Source organism: Spinacia oleracea, chromosome 4 (assembly GCF_020520425.1).
Source record: "Spinacia oleracea cultivar Varoflay chromosome 4, BTI_SOV_V1, whole genome shotgun sequence".
NCBI lineage: Eukaryota > Viridiplantae > Streptophyta > Magnoliopsida > Caryophyllales > Amaranthaceae > Spinacia > Spinacia oleracea.
Window position 1 is genome coordinate 47196245 of NC_079490.1, and position 25536 is coordinate 47221780.

The 25536-nt window shown below is 33.4% G+C and overlaps 1 protein-coding gene across 1 annotated transcript; it reads right to left on the reverse strand.

Moving 5' to 3' along the window:
• Positions 1–21573: 21573 nt before the first annotated feature.
• On the reverse strand, positions 21574–23140 carry LOC110795471 (protein LIGHT-DEPENDENT SHORT HYPOCOTYLS 4-like). The gene has a single exon (XM_022000485.2). It carries the CDS (start codon positions 22740–22742, stop codon positions 22050–22052), a length of 693 nt encoding a protein of 230 aa, XP_021856177.1. The 5' UTR covers positions 22743–23140; the 3' UTR covers positions 21574–22049.
• Between the last annotated feature and the right edge of the window lie 2396 nt (positions 23141–25536).

A 25536-nucleotide genomic window follows, 5' to 3' on the forward strand; every position in this document is an offset into this window, starting at 1 on the left:
TGCCGGAACAATAAATTCGAATAAAATGCTAATAACTTGTTGAAATTGCATGATTGCTTTAATTTTCAAGTTATTACTCATGATAAATGTTTAGACTTTGCATGCTTCAATGTATGTTTTAATTATTGTTTATAATTAAATATCTTGCACTGCAATAAATCCTTTTAGAAAGGTAACAGTAAATTTCCTCGATTGGTAGTGAATCCAAGAACGATTCACGGAAATGAGAGAAAATGAGCAATTTAAAATGTACGTTTCTTTTAGCGACTTTTATGGTTGTTTTCGAGTATCAAAATCGAATGGCAAACCAATTGGTGCTTGTGAAATCAAGATACAATGTAGTTTTGAGATCATAAAGCATTGAGTTTAAACGCTCAGCTTTACCAATGGTTAACAACCTAATATCTTTGTCCATTTAATTCTCGAATGAGTCTAGTCCCTAGACATTCGAATAGATCGATACTTAGAGAACTTTAGAAGCTTCTGGTAAGATCATCTAGTTGAAAAAAAATATTCAACGTAAATTAAAATGGTAAAGAACCTTGTTGGTGACATTGGACATGTCTAACAAAGTATAAAGGTCAACACTAAAGAATTCAATTCTTAAGACTATAAGAAAGGGTACAAGAAATAGGAAAACAAAGGAACAAATGAAAGGAATTACGATTCCGTTTCTACCTATAAGTTTATGTTTAAAGAGAAGTGACCTAGCAATCAAACTTCCTTGGTATCATATACCGCTTGAGGTTCTTACTTCGATAATAACTAAAACAATGGAAGCTAGGATACACTAATGACCTACAAGTGGGAAATGAAGCATGGCATTGCTACATTAATTGTAGGGTCATCTAAGTTTGTTTTAAGTCCTTTCAAAGGCTGGAACTTAATGGCTATTTTGTTCCATAATCAGCATACCTAAATTTCTGCTTCAAACACAGAAAGACTCACATTCAAGAAAAACAAAAACAATGTTTGTTTGTTTATTTGAATGAAATGGTCAATTACAGGTTGAGTCAATATGCTTGATTAAAACAAACAACTCTTTAAAGAACTTTACTAGGTTCAAATCAACCCCTTAATTTGAGTTCCACTAATCTTTGGCATTGTTGCTTAGACCATATCAACAAGTTAACATTCATAAGCTCTATTTTGATGGACTTTTGAAAGTGGATTGATTTCTAGATCATTTTAAGACAACTAGTCTTACTTGTTGAAAGTAACAAAGTATATGAACTATTGTTAGAACGCCTAGACAATAGAGTTCAAAGCTAAAGAAAGGTTTTATGACTTTATTATTTCACATGGATTTGAGTGAATATAGGTTTATTTACTCAAATGTGATATAAGTTGAATCTGTTTGGCTAGTTCAAAGATTCAGAAGTATAAAAACCACTTGGCAAGAAATCATAAAGATCTAGGTTAGATCATGTTGATGATTACTTGAGACCAAATATGATCATCAATGATTGTGTGTTGTAATTTCACAATCTAGCTCCATAAGATATGGCATATCTACGTTGGAATGATCGAAGTCAATTAGTACTTGATTCGATCAATGATGAATCATAAAGACTTTTCCTATAATTTCTAAAACAAAATGCTCAACTACCACCAAACTAAATCAAATTCGTCAAAGCTATTGAAAAGTAATTTCAGGATATCTTTTCAATTATATATATATATCTAAAGAGTTGCTAAACTCAGTGGGAGCTTAGTGTTTGTTATTCAACAAACTAAGGCCCAAGTCTAGATATATGTTTCATTGTGATTTATTCAAATGAGACACAAGGGTATTGTTTCTACCACGAATTTTTGAGAACATAATGTTTGTTTGCTCGAAATGATGTCCTTTTGGAGATTCGTTTCCAAAATGACAAGTGGGAGAAAATAGACCTCAAAAGTCTTCGAGGCGAACAACAAACATAAACGGACATTCCGGAGGCTTTTCGAAGTGCTTCAGAAAATCCGAACTTATTCTGTAAGGACTTTACAAGTGGCTTTAAAGAATAGACATCTCTTAGAAGACTTTACAAGTGCTTCAAGGAGAACAGAATATTCAAAGGACTTTCAAGTGGCTATTGATATTCTATTGTTTGATGTTCTATACCCAAGTAGGCATAGAATTCAAGTCACTGAAACTATGAGATTCTTCTATTAGATAGTGAAGAAACATAGAGATCAGGTCAATGAAACTATGAGATTCTTCTATTAAATAGTGAAGAAACCTACAACTTGCAGTCAAACTATTATCATGTAAATTAATGAGTTTGTGACCTGTAAGAAAGCTATGACGAAACCCAAATCCCCTCAAATGGTTAGAGGCCATATATAGACTCAAATGTTTAAATGGTTAGAGGCCATAAAACATACTCAATGTTTTGATGACAAAATTGAAATTTTGTTGATTTGCAAGAATAGTTTCACACCTATTGGTTGGAAGTTTGTTTTAAGGATAAAAACCATCAAACATGGAATTGTGTTCACACACAAAGCTAGATTAGTTGCTAAAGGTTACAAGCAAATTCATGGTGTGAATTGTGTTGAAACCTCATGCATAATCGTAATGCTCAAGTCTATAATTCAAGCAATGATTGCATATTGGTACATATAGCAATTGAATGACAAAACGTATTCCTCAATCAAATGTTGGAATAAACTATGTACATGGTATGTCATAGGATTTGTGGATCCAAATAAATGCTTGAAAGAGAAAGCTAGTTTATAAAATCTAAGTTCAGATTTAAAGCAAGCAATTGGGAATTAGAAGTGTATTTTAGTGAAGCTAATAAGTATTTTAGTTTCATAAAATGTACATGATTCTTATAGATATATAAGAAGTTTAGTGGGAGTACATAAAACTTAATTGGTCCTATGTGTATCACACACATATCTCTCTATTGTGAAATAACATTCAAATGCTAATGACTTAGATTTGAAATTATTCATCAATGATGGACCAAGGCGAAACTTAGTACATATTGGGTATTAAGATCTATTTACAAAGATCTTATGATATTGTTTTGGATTAAGTAATGGCATTTACTAAATCAAACACGAAAGTCTCCATTGGAGATATTCGACCCATGTGAATAAATCTAAGTAAAGGATGTTTGAACTATGTATAAGCATTTACTAAGTTAAACATCAAAGAGTCTAAATGAGATTCATAACCTATATTATATGTCAAAGAATTCAGCCGAATCTACTGAAACTAGATAAGCTAAAGTTACATGAATAGAATTCAATTGGGAATTATTCTGCAAAAGAATTTATCATGTATGATATAATATGAGGATCGCCAAAAACGTATCGTATGACTTTAGGCATGACGAACATATACCAATCTCTATTGATCTAAGTGAAGATCAACTAGATTGAGATCAAGAATACTTATGGTACTTGAAAAGGTACATAGGAATAGTTCTTGATTCAAGGAAATAAAGATATGCTAAATATTGATGCTACACGCATAAACACTGGCAAAGGATCAAGCAAGACCCTTTGGAGTTAACCATTGATAAGGACGAGCTATAGAGCATCGTGTTTTGAAATGGCAACATGGGTTGGAGACCATGAGTTGTTGCGTGGGAAATTAAAATAATAATTTCTATGTTCTAAGATATAGTTGGAGAATCTTCCACATATCTATGAACTGCCTGGATAGGTAAATCCAAACAAAGCATCACTAGCAACCTATACAGTTGAAGTAAAAGTAATTATTGCCTAAGAAGCAATAAAACAGGGTTGTTTAAAGTTCTTCACTGAACTTGGGTAGATCACCTATCTGCTGGCTTGATGGTTCTTCATTGAAAAATGCGTAGAACCACTCTTGAAGCAAGAAAAACGTCTGCTAACTTGATGGTTCTTCATTGCAAAATGAGTAAAACCACCATCGAAGTAAGAAAGACTATATCACATAATAAACAAACTCGAAAAGATCTTATCATCATATCTCGAAGAACATTCGATGAAAAGGATATTAAGATTGGCAAAGTATGATAACTAAACCTATGCAACAAGTGAGAAGCAACACTCACATTGTAGCACTGGAAATCAAGCATAGCTTTGAATTCCATGAACTGTTTTAAAGATGGGTTTGAGGCCCATGGTTATAAAACATTGGGGTTGAACATTTATCATATATGAAATGTATTTTCATATTCCATTTAATCTTGGTTTAGTATTAAATGATGAGTCCCTTCAAATTTGACGAAATATTCAAGATAGACTGTCAGGACCAGTCCTGTGACTAAGAAATGTCTATCAAGTGAACTTGAATGTCAAAGGTTGAAAATGGTCCCTAGTCGGAGTTTTCTATAAAATTGGACGCATAGAAAACGTTAGACGGTTAGAATGCAAGATGACTAGTAGTTCTGTTTCTTGAACTATGTGGACATGGCAATGTCATAATCATTTGCATAGATACTTACTTTGGGAAGACTAGTATCGGACAAGACCTATGAAACTTTACTGTAAGAGATGAAAGTCTGTCATAAGTAAATTTCATTAAATTATTAGACACTAAATCCTCAATACCTGAGTGATTTGAGATTACTTGTTTGAGAACTGGTTGCTTTGACGTTGACCAACCGTCGCACCGTAAAAGGAGGCTATAAAGGCAACGCTCAGGTAATCACCTATCAAACGAAGTCTAATCTCAAGATCGCAAGATTGGGATTGTCCTCCCATAAATCGGGATGAGATGCTTAAAAGTTGTACAAGGCCACTCGGAGAGCTAGAAACTGTGAAATGCATGGCCGTGCTCGGATGAATCATAGGCTATGATTATCTGTTTATTTGATCAGTTGAACTCTGAAACCGAGGAACACCTCTGGACATAATAAGGATGACAACTCTTACCTTATGTTCAAGAGCAAGCATCGAGCGACAAAGGAATTAGGAAATGCACACTTGTCCCTAAGGACAAGTGGGAGACTGAAGGAAATAATGCCCTTGGTCCAAGTATGCATTCTATGTTAAGTCTAATAAATGCGGTTCAGTATTAATTAACAAGTTAATAATTCAGTGAGATCAAGTGAGCTGAATGCCTAGCTAGAGGCCGCTTCAGTTCAAGTGGAGTTAATAATATTAATCCACAGCTTACTCTTGACTGAACCCGTAGGGTCACACAAATAGTACGTAAACGGATCAAGTATTTAATGGCATTAGATACTCCATCTATGGATATTCGGAATCGACGGATCTTGGTTTCAGTGGGAGCTGAGATCGTCACAGGCAAGAAATGAATACTCCGGAAACGATGATATTGCCGGAAACGGAAATATGGATCGTATCGGAAATATAAATATTATCCAAGTCGTAGATGTTGCCGGAAACGGAAACATGGTACGTATCGGAAAATATTATCGGAAATGGAAATATTACCAGAATTGGAAATATTGCCGGAAACGGAAATATTGTCAGAATCGGAAATATTATCGGAATCGGAAAATAATTCTGGAAACGGAAATATTAAATATTTGTTCGAAACGGAAATTGATTCCGGAATCGGAAATATTAAATATTGTTCGTATCGGAAATGAATTCCGAAACCGGGAATTTAATCGGAATCGTATCGTACGAATTAGCATCGGACGAGGCCTGCCGGACGAAGGCCCAGCACGAAGTCGGGACATCGCCCAGCAAGCCAAACGCGCGCCCAGCCAAGGCATCGCCCAGGCCCACCGCAAGGCAGGCCCAGCGCGCGCCAAATCCATGGCCTCGCTGCGTGGGCTGCTGCTCGCACGCACACGCATGGGCGGCCCATCGTGGCTGCCGTGTGTGTGTGAGTTTGTGTTCATTCACGATTCCTAAAACTATTAGAATTAGTATATGATTAAATTCCTATTCCTAAAAGGATAAATTAATTAATTAGAGTTCTTGTAGGATTCTAAGTTTAATTAATTCGTATCCTACTAGGATTCCAATTCCCTTTCCATAACTCTATAAATACGTGCCTAGGGTCACATATTTTGAGAGATTAATTCAAGTATTCAAAGTGAGTTTTGAAAGAAAAATTCAGCCATATTTCTTACCTAAGAGTGCCGAAAATTCTAGTACCTTAAGGGCGATTCTAGTTGGTCAATCTTAAGGCGGATCCGGACGTGCTGTGGACTATCTACGGAGGGACGACACTTGGAGTCCTAAAGACTTGTTCTTGTTCGGTTCGGGCGCAGCTAGGGAAGGCACGCAACAAAGAGTATGCATCTAAATTATGCTATATGATTATGTGTAAATAATATGTGTTCCTGGCTAAATGGTTTTTCCGCATGATTTATGAATTGTCATATGTATCATAACCTAACAAAGCTAGCTTAGGAAAAGAAATGATTTGATTCGTAACAAAGTAATAATTCTGAACTAATTAACGAGTAAATCAAGATGGAATGAGCTAAGGGAATTGAGGATCAACTCGGGTTTCATCGAGGAAAGTGAAAATAGTTAACACATGAGAATGCAAAGACAGAAATTCAAGGGAGCAAACTAATTATGTAGCATTTTCCCCTCTCGGTTAGAATGCAATACCTAGCTAACCCCAAAAGCGCGCTCTCGCGTCACCTCAAAACTAGCATGGTTCATTAACTCAACAAGCCCACTCTTATGCTATCACTAACTCTCAATATCTTGACAAATTAATGAATAACACTCCAATCAAGATGACTATCCTAGCATTTGTAATTAGTCAAGCCAATCATGGAAATCCTATCCAACACATCAAATTTAATCACAAAATCATCATCAATTCCATTCTATTCCCCAAATTACTTCCCAAGTATCACCCCTGCCCTGGCATGAAACTACGTACTCACTAGACATGGAAACTTAAATGAAATTCAATCCAAACATGGAATTCAAGCAAGGAATCATACTAATTAAGCAAAAACAAAATTAAATTCAACAAATCAAACAAACATATTTTTGGGGTTTTCTTAGTGAGAATGAATGCAATCAACAACAATAACAAGATAAACAAGAAATTGAAGTACAAAATTGAAAGAACAAGATGAAAGAGGAAAGGAATTACTTGAAGCTTCAAAAGATTTCTACACTTGAGTTGATTATCAAAGCAATTAATCTAACTATGTGTTTCTCTCTCTGAAACTTCTAAAATCTGGAAAATGAGAAATAGAATAGGATCCCAAAAATTGGGTAAAAACGAGTATTTATACTCTTTCCTAAAAAAGAATAAAATAAACTTAAAATTCGAATCACGGACGTCAATGCGGGCGCGGCCAAGAGATGCGGGCGCACAAACAAGGGTCTTCTAGGGCGCACCAAAAACGGGTGTGGGCGCACCGATGAGTGAGAGAAAATAGGAAATCCAAATTAACTTGAACGGTGCAGGCGCGGCCAAACGTGTGCGGGCGCGCGCCTCTGATGCAATGGGGGGCGCAATGAGGCTCAACATAAACTTTAAAGGTTGCAAAGGAGCAAGGTGCGTGTGCGGCCAAATGGGTGCGGGCACACCTGCACAGAACCATCAATTTTGCTGAAAACAGAATGTCTTGAACTTTTTCCAACATAGGAGTTTCCCTTCGTGTGCGGGGGCGGCCAAATGGGAGCGGGCGCACCTTCACCGAAATGTCGATTTTGCAAATTCCAAAAGTTCCTACAACTCCACTCTCTTTTGTGCGCGTGCACCAAACCTGGGCGTGGGCGCACCAATCTGCACTTGCTCAAACATTGTTTTCTATTTTCAACTCCATCTGAAATCCTATAAAACCAAACAAAAACACAATAAAAACTAAGGAAACATGAAATAAACCAAGAAACACCACGAACTCAATTAAAACTAAGATGTAACAAAAATCATAGAATAAAAGGAAAAATAAGAACGAAAACTATAAGAAAATAATAATAAAATAAAGGTTTAGAGCGACATAAATGTCGCTCATCAGAACACCACATAAGTAAATGCAACTCTTATCAAGATTTGGTTAACAATATTACTCGTACACTGTAGGGGCGGACCTGCTTGACCCCGGAGGGTTTCAAAGGGACCCCCATTATTTTTCAAAAAAATTGTTAAATTGATATTGAGGTCATTAATTACACTTAAAATAGTTAAAATATATTTAATTAACCTACAATAATGATAATGAAATACCCTTGGCTTAATGGTTTCTTGATTTATATTTTACGCATGCAATCTGGGTACGAATCCTTACAAAGGTACATTTTTTACAATTTTATTTGTTATTCGTTAATCCTCTAAATTCTTCATTTTTTTTGTTTATCCCTTTGTAAGTCGTTTTTTCTTCACACTTTTTATTCTTTTTGTTTCTATAATAATTAACGATTTTGCTTTATAAAAACACAAAAAATAATTAGTAGTGTTATTTTTTCTTAAAAATGTTTTCGGAATTTCCATAAGATATACTTTTAATAATGTATGTAGTACTTCAGTTTTTCTTATAGTTGCATGTTACTTTGAACTTTTTAGAGGTCTAATTAATTATTTCGTGTATAAATTTGTAATGCCCCACAAGTGTCTTTATGTGCTATTTGTTCAGTGACAATTATTGTAATAAAGTAAATCTCTTTCAAAGTATGAAAAACTCGTTTCATTTTAAATTGAAATCGCGCCAATTTTTTGTTGTAATTTGGATTAGGTATTGAGTTTTATTGTTATGAAAACCCAAAATTAAAGTTCTTAAATTCTCCCATATTTTATTAAGGCGTTTATAATATTTCGACTAGTTACCTTTCAAATTTAAACCGCTAATAGGAAAGAAAATCATAAATTTTTTGGACCCCCGTATATAAATTCCTGGATCCGCCACTGGTACACCGCATAAGCTAAAAACTAGCACTCCATACATTACATTACACTGAAAATTTAATTGTCATTTTCATTATCTTTGAACCACATAATGGTATTCTAGGAATGTCATATACAACATATTAATTACAAAGATAATTTCAGCGTTATTTTTTATATATTAACCTCACTTAAACAACATGTGCGTTACTCGCTTTTGAAATATTTCGTATTGTCTAAGACAATGCCTTACCAAGTTTAAATTCATGGGTCCGCCACTGCCTGAACCATTTTGACTAACCGAATCGAAAGCACTATTGTCATCAAAAAATTCAAAATGTATGCATGGCGGGCTTTGGACGAATGGAAGATGTGATAGTCCGTACAGTAGTGTTTTGAAGCACAAGAAGGGTATTGCAAATTTGCAATGAATAGGTTTGGGACTCACGTGTAATTTTAATATTATTGAGTTGCCTACGCTGTGGAAACATATACTAGCAATGAATAGGGTATTGCAATGAGTACTAGTCTATTACCATATTCCTAACATCCTTGTATTGGCAATGCCCTCGGATTGCGAGACTTTCCATTGAGGTCACCCAATTATTGATGTTTAACCATATATTATACAATTATTAATATTAATATTATAGTTTTTATTATAAAGTTTGATTCTCAAAACACCAAAGATGTGGATAATTATTAATTAAGTATTATGTTTAGGTGAATTTCAGATTTGGTATATCTATCTACTTTTTTTTACATAGGAGACACAAACACACTTCCTTAAATCATGTCTATCATATTATTGACATTAAACAATACTATTGTCTTTAATTTGCCCTGTTTTCCTGTTTCTGATTCTTAAGTTGATAAATATTTGGAGGAGATCCATATTGACATTATTTGGGAAGTACTGGCTATTAAATCTTTATATTGCTTCACCCAAAGCGACGTGATGCGACAAAAATAGTGCTTCGCATAAGATGTATCTGCTATGTAAAAATTGGCGTAAAAACAAAAGAATATGACCTTGTGATAAAAGAACATGTGATATATTATTTCACTTTTTGTTATAACTTTTTGTTATTTTTTTACTTTTTAGTAAAACTAAAAATAATAAATATATTCATGTTTTTTAAATTAAAGTAATGTATCTTTTAGTTATGTACTTGCGTTCTTAATGAGTTAAGGTTAGACCTGTCAAAAATCGACCCGACCCGAAAATCGACCCGAACCCGACCCGAAAATACTGGGTCCTGAACAAGATTTTGTGACCCGTAACCCGATTTTATCCGAACCCGAGCAACCCGAAAAGTAATGGGTCAAAACCCGACCGAACCCGTTTTGGACCCGACCGATTGAAAATCATTGTATTTATACTAAAAAATGAGATTATGAGAAAATTTAAGCATAATAAGCACGTTGTTTTTACTATTGTTGTGTGTAATATGATTTTATTTATACTTATACGTCATTTTATAGTTGAATTTGACTAAATATAAACTTGTGTAGGAAAATTTGTTAATTTCTGTTAATACTTTGTATATTTATCACCTAAATTAATGAAAATATAATGCGCGTTTTAAAATCTCTCAACCCGTTGGGTCGACCCGAACCCGAAAGTTCTGGGTCTTGAACAAGCATTTGTAAACCCGAACCCGAAAATGACCGACCCGATTCAACCCGAACCCGAAAATAATTTTTTACAACCCGACCCGACCGACCCGTTTGACAGGTCTAGTTAAGGTGCACCATACTCACTGTTCACCATGGTTCACTTTCTTAATTGCGATCTTAATTGTAATGAAATATGTACTCATATTATCTCTTGCGCGGCTTTATTTTAGTTAAGTTCAGTTCAATTCAATTCAGTTTATTCGATTTAATTTTAGTCCAGTTTATTTTAGTTACAAAGTACTCCGTATATTTATTGGTACCAACTACTATCACCGTAATTTCTTAATTTTTGGCAACTTTCTTACCCGACTCTCCATTTTTTTTAATAATAGTCTTTATGCACGGGTGCATGCGTGGATTTTAGAATGCATGTATGCTGACATTAATAAATAAAAATTTATTAACGTAAAATTACTACCTCTTTTCTTTTTCTTTTTCGGGAGTATTTTAACTAATGATATAATACCAATTCCAAGATTTCATCACAAATGGTTGATTGAAAAGTTAAGAAATGTTTAAAAGATCTATATCAATCCAATGTATTATTTTTGTCTTCGAAAATGATAAATCTCAATAACACAGTTTATGTTTTTATTTTCTTAATTTGTGCATGGATTCGGGAGAAGAATATCGACACAACTTCAAGAGAAACGGTGGTGGAGCTTTTTTTAATGAACTCATTTGTTTGATTTTTTTTCCTTAAAATTGTTCATGAACAAAAGTAATTTGTGTAATTTTAGTTTTTCGTGTACATGATAGAGATTTTGGAAATTATAATAAATTTGTAATATTATTTGATTTTATGTGTCTTCTTTTGACTTCTATTTACAGACTTAATTGTTTTATTGAAAGAAAATTAGATATTACGGGGCCGATTTTCATATTTTTTACTTACTTGCTTTTATGATTTTTGAATAAATTATTTAATTTTTTTTAATTTTTTGTTGTAGGGAAGATCCATGATATTATTTGGTTTTTCTAGCTTACAATTTTGGATTAAATATCAAGTTTTTAAAATTACTAAAATAATTAATCAGCTTTTAATTTGTGAAACAAATTGTCAGGGGTATTTTAGTTTATTATATAGTGGGACACCAAAAAGCCATATACGAAAATGACTTTATGACACTACAAGAAATTGTACTATTAACGACGGGAAATTCCGTCGCGAAAGGCCAATAATCGTTGATTAACGACGGGATTTCCTGTCGCGAACCCGTCATAAAAGGAGGCCGTCATTAATAGAAATCCCGTCGTAAATTCGTCGTAAACCCGTCGTAAAAGACATTTGCGACGGTTATTCCCGTCATTGTTTGGTTGTTAGCGCCGTCGCAACCCGTCGTAATTAAGTTGTCGTTAAAGATACAAATTCTTGTAGTGTGAGTTCCCTTATGACATAGAGATATTCTACATCTCTACTCCTTTACGAGTTTATTTTTGGTAACTTTCCTATCCCATTTGCTATTTTTCAATTTCTTGATTATCAACTATTCCATTTACCTAAATAGTGTATGAAGTATAACTTTCAACTATTTCTTAACACTTGTGCCGAGTGCCGGTCAACGTGCATCCCTTAAAAATACAAAGGGAATAGTACGTATAAGTTTTAGAAAGATGATCTCTATACTTTATCATTATGGCAACAACACAAAGTTACAGTTACAAAGTTAAATAATTCATCGTGTACTCTCTTATACAAAGTTTTAGAAGTATATGTTACTCTAGCTAGGAGAATAGTGTAGGAAAATGGAGTAGTATATAGCAAGAGCCCTAGGAGGAGAATAGAGAGTAGCTCGCACAATTATTCGACGCCAAGGTAATTAGGAATATTAACGGATCATGCTTAAAGGTTTTGTCGGCCAGTTGGATTAAGAAAATCGACTAATACAAAAAGTTGTGGGTCACATACCTTTGTCTTTCTTACAATAATAGAATTTGGTTTAACATTATATACTTATTTATCTTTGAATCAATTCCATACCATAAACCCCTATTATTACCTAACTATATCATCCCAAGATTCCCAATTCCGATTACATAAGACTATATATGGATACTGTGCAAAAAGTCGAGGGAAGGAACTTTCAAATTTTATGGCTCGAGTAATGTTTTGGTCTAGTTAAAAAAATTATAACTACTATATTACATACTTTCTCCATTTTTTTTAAATGACACAATTATTTAGGCATGTTTACCAATGCACGATTTCAAACATTAATATCTTTAACTGTGGATCGGAAAAAATTATAAAAAGTTGATATTTAAATAATATTTACTGATAGAGTCACAATTTCAAAAAAAATAAAATAATAAATAAATAAATAATTAAATAAATAAATAAATAATATTTACTGATAAGAATCTAATAAGACCCAACACGACTATGTTTTTTCTTATGTATAAACCACAAAAGGAAGTCAAAGGTGTTTGTGTGAATAGTGTCTAAAACCCCATTGTGTCATATAAATAAGAACAGAGGAAGTACTATGTACTAATATCACAATTGCGGAGTATGGAGTGTAAGATTGGAAATTCTTTTATCCTTCCCACCATTCACAAGTCGCAAAGGACCTCGCCTCAGGATAGATTGTACGAAGTACAAGGTCCAGACTTGATAGAGCGCTTCATCTTTATCGACCAAGAGAAAAAAAAAATTATTTTTTTTAACAATAGTAGTGTAAAATTAATCACGTGTGAAATATCAAACAAATTGGGGTTTAATAGAGTCAATCGAAGAGTTGTGATTAATACAAAAGTCAAAATGTTATAACTATGTTTTTTTGGTGTATCGTACTGTTTACCTTTAAAGCTAATCCGGATTCGGGGCGAATTCTGAGTAGATAGGTTTCAGTCCCCTTTCAATTGTTACTGCGGGGGATCGAACACGAGTATTTCCTACCAAGTTCAGCCTCAATCACTATTGAACCAACAACAAATTGGTAAAATATTATAACTATGTAGTATTACTGTACTAGTGGACGGAGGAAGTATAATGGTCAGACTTGATAGACCGCTTTCTCAATGTCGACCAAGCGAAATTTATTTATATTTTATGTTTTAGTTTTACTATAGTAGTATAAAATTAAACGCCTACGGAGTGTCAAATCAAATTGGGGTTTAGTCACATGTCTACATGACAGTGAGGAGGCAAGTGTAAACTACACAATTGATACACAATTAGGGTGAGTTTATCTCTAGACTCACTTCTAATTTTCAGACTCTGCCACATCAGTTTTTCATTAACTTTTTCATTATCCTGATTCACAAAATATTCACCCTAGTTTTACACATTATCCCCAGACTCACCTCAGACTCACCTAACTCTTAAAATAATATTTTATGTATATATCTTTTTTTTGGTACATTTTCTAAATAATATTGAAACTATGTTTTCTTATATACAAACAAAGTAGACCTGATCAACAAGCGGGCCAGGCCGGATTCGGGTTGGAGCGAGGACATAAAAATCTGCCCATTATGTCGGCGGGGTCGGGCCAAGCTTTGGGCCAATTTTGTATGCCAAAAACCCGCTATAGCGGGCTTTTCGGACCAATTTCGGGTTAGACCAAATTTATAACTAAATTGTTATTTTGCGTTGTCCAAAGCCCGTAAATTTTTTTAAAAAATCGGGCTAGAATCGTCCAAAACCCGGTAATTTTTGGACCGGATCGGGTCGGGCCCATGTTGATCAGCTTTAAAACAAAGTAAATTCGAGAAAAAAAAAAAACAAAAAATGTTAATTTCGAAATTGACATAAATTCCGTACAAATTAGAAACAATAATACAACATATTAAATTCAAAAGATCTAGAACATAAATTTCAAGGCAAATGAAACAAAATCTTTGTTGGAATGGTCCAACCTAGTTGGTTTGTTTCATCCTTGAGTTGGTTTAGGTTGTAAATCTGTTTTGAGCTTAATATTATTCGATCTTGCTTGCCTAACAAAAAAAAAATGAAACAAAATAATACATAAACCATCAATAATTTAGTTGGGTGAAATAAGATAAATTAAGATTGATGATGTGACATGATTTGATTGGAGGAAGAAAAAAGTGGAGTCTTAAGTGAGTTTTGAGTGAGTCTTGGATTTTCAAACTCACTTCAAGACTTGGTGTAGTCTTTTACCACATTATCCCAAGATTTAGGCTTGAGACTCACCTCAAGACTCCCTTCAAGACTAGGGATAAACTCACCCTTATTTACCCCCTGCCCTTTTTTAAGGAATCCATGTATACCTCGAATTGCTATACCCGTGTACAGCTAATTTGGCTGTACCCTCTGTAAAAAACGACGCAGCTGGAATTTATTAAAAAAACAAAAAAAACTATATCACGTGCTCTCTTTTAACAAAAAAAATTGTATATAAATATTTCAAATATCAAAGAGTTGTCAATTTTGTTTTCTCTCTCCCCAAAAGTTTCTCTTTCCTCATTTTTGTTTTCTCAATTCACAGAAGTTTCTCTCTCCTCATTTTTGTTTTCTCTCTCCCCAAAAGTTTCTCTCTCCTCATTTGTATGAGATTTTTGTCTAATCTCGAGTAACAATGTCTATCGGAGAATCCGCTTGCGTTTGCGCCGCCCTTATCCTTCACGAGAATGATGTCGTTGCCACTAGCTGTAAACTTCTTCTCTCTCTTTTCTCATATTTTTGCTTTTAATTTTCTTTTTTGTTCTTTTATATTGAATTTATATGTTGATTAGAAGAATGTCTTTGATAACTCAGTAGAATTTTCCTTTTATGTTATACGTTTGTGCGCACATCAATTTTTATGTGATTTATAAATTTTCTGGTTGAATCTCCATTTTTATGTGATTTAGAGCGTCTGTATTGTTCGTAATGTCTTTTTGCATTGTTTGTTCTTTCTCGTTGTACTATTTGTTCTTTCATGTTGCTATTTTAAATTCATTCATAAAATTGTTCATAATTGTTTTACTGTTTGTTCTTTCTTCTGGAATTTTATGTTCTTTTTTATGTTGTTTGTTCTTTTTTGTTGAATTGTTTGTTCTTTCTTATTTATTTGTTTGTTCATAATAATCATCTGATTAATGTTCATAATGAAATTAAGCTCTTCATGGATCTTTTATGTTTTTACAAGCGAATGTATTGTTTGTTCTTTCTTTTGTATTGTTTGTTCTTTCTCGTTGTACTATTTGTTCTTTCATGTTGCTTTTTTAAATTCATCATAAAATTGTTCATAATTGTTTTACTGTTTGTTCTTTCTTCTGGAATTTTATGTTCTTTTTTATGTTGTTTGTTCTTTTTTGTTGAATTGTTTGTTCTTTCTTATTTATTTGTTTGTTCATAATAATCATCTGATTAATGTTCATAATGAAATTAAGCTCTTCATTGATATTTTATGTTTTTACAAGCGCATATTGTTTGTTCTTTATTTTTGTATTATTTGTTCTATCATGATGCTTTTTAAAATTCATCATAAAATTGTTCATAATTGTTTTACTATTTGTTCTTTCTTCTGGAATTTTATGTTCTTTTTTGTTGAATTGTTTGTTCTTTCTTATTTATTTGTTTGTTCATGATAATCATATGGTTAATGTTCATAATGAAATTAAGCTCTTCATTGATCTTTTGTGTTTTACAAGCACATGTATTGTTCGTTCTTTCTTTTTGTATTGTTTGTTCTTTCTCGTCGTACTGTTTGTTCTTTCATGTTGATTTTTTAAATTCATCATAAAATTGTTCATAATCGTTGTACTGCTTGTTCTTTCTTCTTGTATTTTATGATCTTTTTAATATTCTTTGTTCTTTTTTGTTGAATATATTGTTTGTTCATAATAATCATCTGATTATATTGTGTATAATGAAATTGTTCATACTTTTTGTTTTATTTGTTCATACCTTTTGTAGTTTTTGTTCTTTCTTGTTCTATTACTGAGCATCTTTTAAACTCTTGTTCTTTCTTTTCAACCTATTTGTTTTCTTAGCATGCTCATCATTTTCAAATCAGTAAATGTTCATTTTTAAATTAGTTGTGATCATCACATCAAATTACTTACTATTTTCATTTTCAGCTTACAACAATTAGGAATTTGAAATCGTGAAAGTCAAATATTGTGTTCAAATCACACTTCATACACACATTCAAAAGTATAAGAACCAGGGACTACATCAAAAGTAAGATTTAAGATTGAAGATATAGAAAAATAAGTGGATGATTTCTACCAATATCTTGTAATTCAAGTACAATTTTACATAGACAATGTCTAAAATGTTCATTTTTTTGTAAAATATGTTATTTGACATGTTTTAATTGCTCAAAACTCAATATGTGTAAATATATTTTCAAAGTAACAACATAATAATGCAATAACTATGTTCATTTTAAAATTAGTACGTAAATACTTGTTTCACAATATATCAGTAGATAAATGTTCATTTCTAAATTGGTTGAATAAATGAGGATTGCCAAATAATTAGATGAACATTCATATTCGATCGAATGAGTAGATAAACGTTTATTTCAAAATAAATAAATAAAAGTTTATTTCCAAAATAGTAAATGTTCATTCCATATAAATAAATAAATGTTCATTTCCAAAATAGTAAATGTTCATTTTCATACCAGTATATTAATGTTCATTTTAAACAACACAAAACGACATCGTTTTGGATGGGGGTACAGCCAGCTTTGCCGGGTACAAACAAAAATTTGTGGAATCCCTGTGACTAAAAGGCGAGAAAAATTAAAAGTTGGGCCCTTGTTAAAGAGTGAGGTAAAATAGTTATTCTTTATAATTGACTTTTAAATCCAATAATTAAAAAGTTTAATTTAACTTTTTTTGTATCTGTGCATCATCCAAGACGATATACGCGTTTAGCAATGTTTTTCTTAACATAAAACAAGGTGTTTAAATACCACTACAAGAAATTGTACTATTAACGACGGGAAATTCCGTCGCAAAAGGCCAATAATCGTTGATTAACGAAGGGATTTCCTGTCGCGAACCCGTCATAAAAGGGGGTCGTCGTTAATAGAAATCCCGTCGTAAATCCGTCGTAAACCCGTCGTAAAAGACATTTGCGACGGTTATTCCCGTCATTGTTTGGTTGTTAGCCCCGTCGCAAAAGGCTTTTGCGACGGGATTTTTGACCCGTCGTAATTAGGTTGTCGTTAAAGATACAAATTCTTGTAGTGTACTTAAGGGTGTGCAAAAATTGATCCGGACCGAAAAAATGGATCGGACCGGACCGACCCAGATTGGACCGAAACGAAGATAATTGGTCTGATTTTCAGGTCGAGAAATATAAAATTTTGGTCTTCGGTCCGGTCCGGTCGGTCTGATCCAAAACCGATTTCCTTAATAAAATATAATATAAACAATTCCAAAATTTAATTATCTCCTTTACTATGTTGTAAATATTATTATACTAGATTTTAGCCCGTGCGATGCACGGATTCTATTAAATTGTTATGTATATACCAATTTTATATACTTCGTATTAGATTAAATTAGTTTTTGATTTTGCATTAAATTTCATTTTAGATTTAAAAATAAATAAATTATGAGAGTGTTTGTTTTTGGATGAAATTGTATATGCGTAATATTATTAATTAATTAATTAAAATATTTACGTGGCGTTTAATTATTTATCTACGTGGCACTCGACTTTTTTAATTCAAAATTAATTTTGAAATCTTGTTTTTCATTGGCCGAAACCATTAATATTGGATAATGAATTTATTTATTTTATTTTAGATTAGTGTTTGATTTTGAATGAATTTTATTTTAGATTTTTTTAAAAAATTATTATAGTGTTTGATTTTAGATGGAGTTGTATATATTAGTAATTAATTAATTAAAATAAGACACCTAGTTAATTATCAACATGGAAATCGATTTTTTTTAATTCAAAAACAAATTAGAAATCTTATTTTTCATTGGCCAAAACCAATAGTAGTCCTAGGTGGCGCTCTAATATTTCAGCAAATATGTCTCTTTTATATATATAATGTTAGATTAGATTAGATTATTATTATTATTATTATTATTATTATTATTGTTATTATTATTATTATTATTATATATCATTATTATTATTATTATTATTATTATTGGTATATATTTATATCATTGTTATTAGTACTATTATTGCTTTAATAAAAAAGAATGTTGTTGTCAGTGCAATTAAAATATATTATTTAAGGCATAAAAAGACATTAACAAAACATACAAATTCATCTGTCCAAATAAAACCATTAAGTCCAGGTCCGGAACGATATGGTTAGATCATATCCATATCAAAACTGATTTTTACAGGTCCGAACCACTAGATATCCAAACCAGAACCGGTATGACCACATAATATCCAAATCATAATTGATCTGTCCAGATCATGTCCAGATCTAAGATCTTGTCTAGATCAGAACCGATCCTTACAAATCATGTCAGATCCTTACAGAACCAATATGTACAAATCAGAACCGATTTGTACATATCATGTCTAGATCAGAACCGATATATCCATATTAGAACTGGTTTAGATATCGACTCTGTACAAATTATATTCAGATCAAAATTGATCTAAATCAAAATTCAGAAAACATGTGATTTTTGCTGGCATGGCTGCTTCTGTTTACACCATGTGGAAGAGTAGAAATGATAGTTTTTGGAATGGAGTTGTTCCAACTGTGCAACATTCTGTGTCTAGGCTGAAGCAAATTGTTAGAAGTAGAATTCATATGGTTATGCCAAAGTCTGTAAGTAGAAGGGATAGTCAATGGTTTTTGACTTTGTAATTAGTGGGTTTGGTGTCTGCTTGCTCTAGTCCAAAATGGTCCAACCTAGTTGGTTTGTTTTGCTAGAGTTAGCTTAAGTTGTATCTTGTTTTGAGCTAATATATTCCTTACTTACTTAGCAAAAAAAAAAAAATTGATCTAAAGAGATCATGTCCTTTTCAGAATTAATTTGTACAGATCATGTCCAGATCAGAACTGGTCTATACAGACCATGTCCATATCAGAACTGGTTTGTAAAGATCATGACCAGATTAGAAATGATCTGTACAGATTATGTCCATATCAGAATTGATCTGTATAAATCATTGCTAGATCATAATTGCTCTGTATAGATGATGTCTAGATTAGAATTGATATACAAAGATCATGTCCAGATCAGAATCGATATGTCCAGATCAGAACCCATATATTCGGATCGATCTATCTAGATCATATCTAAATTTGTACTAATTTGTCAAGATCAAGTCCATATCAAAACCCATATGTCCAGATCATGTCGAAATTTGAATCGATCTATTTCGATCAAAACCGATATGTCCAGATCATGTCCAAATCAGAACTTCTCTGTACAGATCATGTCCAGATCAAAACTTCTCTATATAGATCATGTGAAGATTTGTACTGATCATGTCCATATTAGAACCGATCTGTCCAGATCATATCCAGATCTGAATCAAACTTGTATATATCATCCCCAAATCAGAACTGATCTGTACAGATCATATTCAGATCAGAACTGATATGTCCAAATCATAACCTCTCTATCTAGATCATGTCTAGGTCTATCTAATATAAGGAATTGTTAAATCATGAGCAAAGTCTAATAAATATTCTTTGAGTGCCAATTTAGTGCTAGATGCTGGTTGGTTTGCTCCAACATAATTGGTATGCATAATGCTCCTACTTCTCTTTCTGGTGTTCTACAATGGATACTCAGAAGGAAAATTACTAAATTTAGGAGGGGTGTGCTCTCTACTCTGGCTATGAGTGTGGTGTATCACATCTGGACTGAAAGAAACAATGCAATGTGGAATTCACAAATCAGAAGCATTGATAGGGTCTGTAGCAGTATACTTCAAACTGTTTGTACTAGAGTGAATGGTGTGATGCCTAAAGCTGTTAGTAATAGGGATCATGTGTGGTTTTCCACCCTGTTAGCAGGGTAGTGGGTTTGTTTAGCCAGTTTGTTCTGGCTGCCTGAGGGTCTGTCCTCTTGGCTTCATTATGTAATTGTTTGATAATCTAATATACTACTTGCTTATCAAAAAAAAAAAGTCTAATAAATAATAACAATATTATAAATTTGTGTAACATTTATTTTACACGTAAGTTGTTTAATATTAATAAATGTAGATTTTTGTTTAAACTTAATTCTAAAAAATCAGATCAGATCAGACCAGACAATACAAGCAGATCAGACCAGATCAGATCAGTTCATATCAGATCAGAAAAATAAGTTTAGATCAGATCAGAACAGAACATAAAAAATAAGGTGAACTAAAAGGGAACTAAGACAGTTAACTTTAAAAACTGACTAAAATCTCTAAACTACTTTTTTCTAATGTCAAGTTTTGTGTTTTTAGTCTTCGAAAAATCTGAAAATTGATAGCAAAAATCTCTAACTGTTTCCAAATTTCTTGCCTTTAAAATGTAGCATATCACTCTGCCAAAATTTTATCGAGAAAATGGCAGATCAGATGAAAAGTTTTGCCTGCATAGCTGTAGTTCATTATTTTGTTGACTAAAACTCTTACAAATAATTGAGTTCTTACTCAGAATTCTCACGAGGAATATAAAAAAAACCCTAGAAACTTTTCTTATCCTAATCACACATTCATAAGGAGATCCACTAGTCTTCAATCAAATCGTCCACTAATTATTTAACTGTCAAACCATGTTAAGTAATATAGTTGTTAGGTGGACTTTAACAAAAAAATTGTAAAAGAAGAGACTGGTATGGAGTATCATATTAATTGTACATTGATAATTAAGGCTAATGCATTTACTTGAAGCAAGAAATTAAATGTAGCTTGTATATTTCCAGCTGAATTGCCAAATTTTCTTTAACCAAGAATTCCAGAAATCCAATGAGCTTTCTTTTCAATCCCTAGTTTCATTAAAAAATACTTTTCCTTTTTTTTTTTTTTTTTTTATAATACCTGTAACATATGTATACTATTTTCTTTCTTCTGTTATCTTTTTTGCATCTGGAAAGATGAACACCACCACCATATCCTTATCTTAATTCATTTCACCCCAAAATCCGTCACAAATTCAAGTATAGAATGCATCATCATATCAAGAAATATCAAAGAGCAACCGTAAGAATAAAATTCTATAAGATTCGCGGTTATATAGATAAGATGAACTGCTATATGAATCATCACATCTTATGTCATAAAAACAAACCCAATATAATTAATTATTTACTACTTAAAACTCATCATCAAATAACGATATTATGGTCTTTGAAAAAATAAAAAGTAGTAATAGTTTTGCAATTATAGGTGTATAAATATGTATTACAGTTACACTTGAGGTAGCTGAGGGTGAAGCATAAAGCTAGCTAGAGCCACTGTAGAGGGTAAATAAAAACACTTACTAAAGAAGACTTGATCATCTCATTATCATCATTCTCGTTGTGGTTGTGATCGGCGTCGATTCCATAGTCCGATAAGGCCGATCTTCCAAGAGAATTGAAGGAGAATAATATAAAAAATAGAAAGAAAATTAAAAGCAGCACAGCAGAATGAAGTTCATTATAGTTGAAATCATGATCTTCATTTTTGAAGCATAATTATTATTTAAAACGAACCCTACTAGAAATGAGTAGCTAGCACAAGTGATTATTATTAATTCAATGTTGGTAAACCAAGTTGAATTGGGTTTTTCTTTGGGGGAGGTCTCTTGCGCTTTTTCTCATAACTAACACCCCTTGCTTTAGCCTGATAATCTCTGACCTCCCTCAGGTAAAGCCGGACGGCCCGAGCCCCGAAAGGGTTAGTCTCGGGCCGTCCACCATGCTCCTCGTAGGCAGCCCGAAGACGGCCTACGAGGGCATCCAAACTTCCCCAAGCCTGTCTAAGTGGACAGGGGCAAGGAGCAGGAGGATTGGGGATCCCAAAGTAGGGACAAGCATGGTTGTGAACTTTTGTCTTTCCAAACTGATCCAAGTACCTCAGGAACTCTAACACTTGAGTCCCGCTGCACAGTGACAACGGCAGAGGAGGCCGGTGGCTTCTCAGGTACTGGCTAAACGTGTTCCAGTCCCTCCGTTTCTGGTTCTCGTACCTGCTAGGAAGGGACTGGACCGACCGTTGTGGGGACGGCTCGTTGCTACTCCCACCTGACTCTGAACCCACAACAGAACCAACGCTACCACTACCACTACCACCACCACCACCACCACCATTACCACCACCAGTAGTTAGAGTAAAAGAACTCCCACTTCCACCTCCACCTCCACCTCCACCTCCACCTACACCTCCATCTCCATCTCCACTATAGCTGTAGATAGGATTATTACTATTCATCATAAAATCCATCTTAGCTAAAAATCAAATTTGTGGTCCAATAAAAAAAAGAAAAAAAAAAGATCTAGGGTTTTGAAAAGGGTATAATTATAAAGAGTTGAAGAGGTTGAATTTGCATGGGTTAAGAAAGATTTGAGGGATAGTATAACTTATAAGGAATGAATCCCATGTTTCTATTTTAGGAACAGTACAACTACTGCCTTCTAAGAATAGTACTACTCATAGTACTAGAACTCTACAAGTAATAGTGGTAGTTGTTGTAGGAATGGTAGTGTGTTTATTTCTAGGGCAGGCAGATTTGAGTAAACATTAATGGCTTTCCCTTTCAAGGAAAAAGGGAAGACAACTGGAGTTTGATTTATATAGCTCAATCAATAGCTTAGCTTAGAGGGGAGAGTGAGAGAGGACAGACTTTGTTTATTTTGGTCCCTCACTTCCGCACAACCATGTTCCAATTTTTACTTTTTACGTTTATCAATTCAAATTTTGTATCTCTAATTCTACATTAACAAAAATTATAAAATTATGATATTATTATAGTATTGATTGAAACTTATAAAATAAGACCTGTCACCAATATGTTTATTCTTATGTTAGAGTATTAAAAAATAATTTAGAAGACTCTATTCAACTGTAAATATTATCCATATTTCAAATTAAAATATTATTGTGTAAGAAGAGAGTATATTGTACACATATTATTGATCTTATTTGGGAAATAGAAGAGTGGACCGGTCTAAATATTAAATGAGTAAATAATGGTAGAGCGATCCAAAATGAGTAAAAAGAGGGTGTTGATGTTGTGGGGGCAGAAATAGTATAACTGCTATAGGAAGACTGTCGTCGTTGGCTAAAATGGTAAATAAACTGACTGACTGACTGACGAGTCTGAGACTGTGATACTGATTTATACACGTTTGTTTGTCCCCATTCAATATTTTTCACCTGGTCTACTGGTCTACGTTTACTAAATTATTGCACTTTCTATTTACTACCCCTACTTTCAAAACTAAAACACTGTCCCATCCTAATATTTTAGGACAAACTTTAAAATTTTTGACAATAATAATTCATTAGCCTGTAAAAAATAATATAGTCATATGTTATCTTGTTAGAGTCGTTTTAATATACTTTCTCTATTCTTTTTAAATGACACAAGTTTTTAGACACGGTTGAAAATGTACAATTTGAAACATTAATATCTTCAATTATGAATATGATGTTTGGGTAAATGTCGTGGTTAATGCTTTAGAAGTCATGGCTGAGTGGCTTAAGGCATTGGTTTGCTAAATCGATCTTTTTTTTTTTTTTTTTTTATAAAAGTTGATATTTTCAAAAATATTTATTAAAGCGTTGTTCTCTTCAACTTACAAGACTTTATTTTCATGCCATATAAGTGAAGATAAGTTTTTCTATTCTCCTCAATGGTAGCCTACTTGGCTACATTCGAGGAAAGAAATGATTGCGTCAAGGGGATCCTCTTTCCCCTCTTCTCTTCACAATCTGTATGGAATATCTTTCCCGTTTTCTGAGCAATGTGAGCTCTATGGATAACTTTTCCTTCCATTCCATGTGCTCAAGTCCACGCTTGTGCCATCTTGCTTTTGCCAACGAACTCCTTTTGTTCAGCAAAGGTAACTACGTTACCAGTCAGTGTTCTTGCTTCTGAGAGCCTTTGCAACATTTTGTGTTGCATCAGGATTAGCTGCAAACGTTGCTAAGTCTTCTATTTATACTTTTAATATGCCTCTAAATGATGTTTCAAGACTTGTGGAGGCTTCTGGTTTTTCTGTAGGGACTCTCCCACTCCGCTACTTAGGCATTCTGATTTCTTCAAAAAAACATGGGGTCTTAGATTGTGCTTTTCTAGTTGATAAAATCACTGCAAGACTTCGTTGTTGGGGTTCTAGATCCTTGTCCTATGCAGGGAGATGCCTATTGATAAACTCGGTGCTCCTCACTCTCCATTCCTACTGGGCTAGCATCTTCCTTAATCCATAAAAGGTTCTAAAGGACATTACTTCCATATGTCGAAACTTCCTATGGGACGGTAAACCAATCAATTCTAGGACTCCACTAGTTTCATGGGATATTATTTGTCGCCCTAAGAGGCGTGGGGGTCTGGGTTTAAAGAATTGCTACTTGTGGAACTTGGCTGCTATTGGCAAGTATGTTTGGCACATTGCAAACATATCAGATAATCTATGGATTAATTGGATTAATCATATCTACTTACATAATCACGACTGGTGGTCTTACTCCCCCTCTAAGGCAGCCAGTTGGACATGGAAGCAAATTTGTGATGTCAAAAATAAGTTCAAGCAATGAAGGTCATACGGAGCCAATTGGAACGAAAATCCTATCAAAGGCTACACTATGAGCAACGGTTATGCTTGGTTGACTAAATCCTCAACAATCTCAAGTAAGGTTTCTTGGCACAGAGGGGTATGGAATAAGATAAATATCCCAAAACACAGCTTCATATGTTGGTTAGCTATGTCGGGGAAGTTGCGCACCAAAGCACGACTTAAACAGATCGATTATGGTTTGTAGTGATGACTTGTGCCCTCTTTGTGAGAAAGCTCCCGAGACCACTAATCATCTGTTCTTTTCCTCTGATTACAATAACTTATGTTGGGATTTAATTAAATCATGGTTCAAGATAGGTTGCATGTCCTCTGAAATGGCTTGATGTTATAGAGGGGTTGATAGAGCAAGGTGTAGAAGGTTCCAAAGAGGGGTTTGGTATACTGGCATTTCTGCAACGGTTTACCATATTTGGCTTCAACGTAATATGGTTGTATGG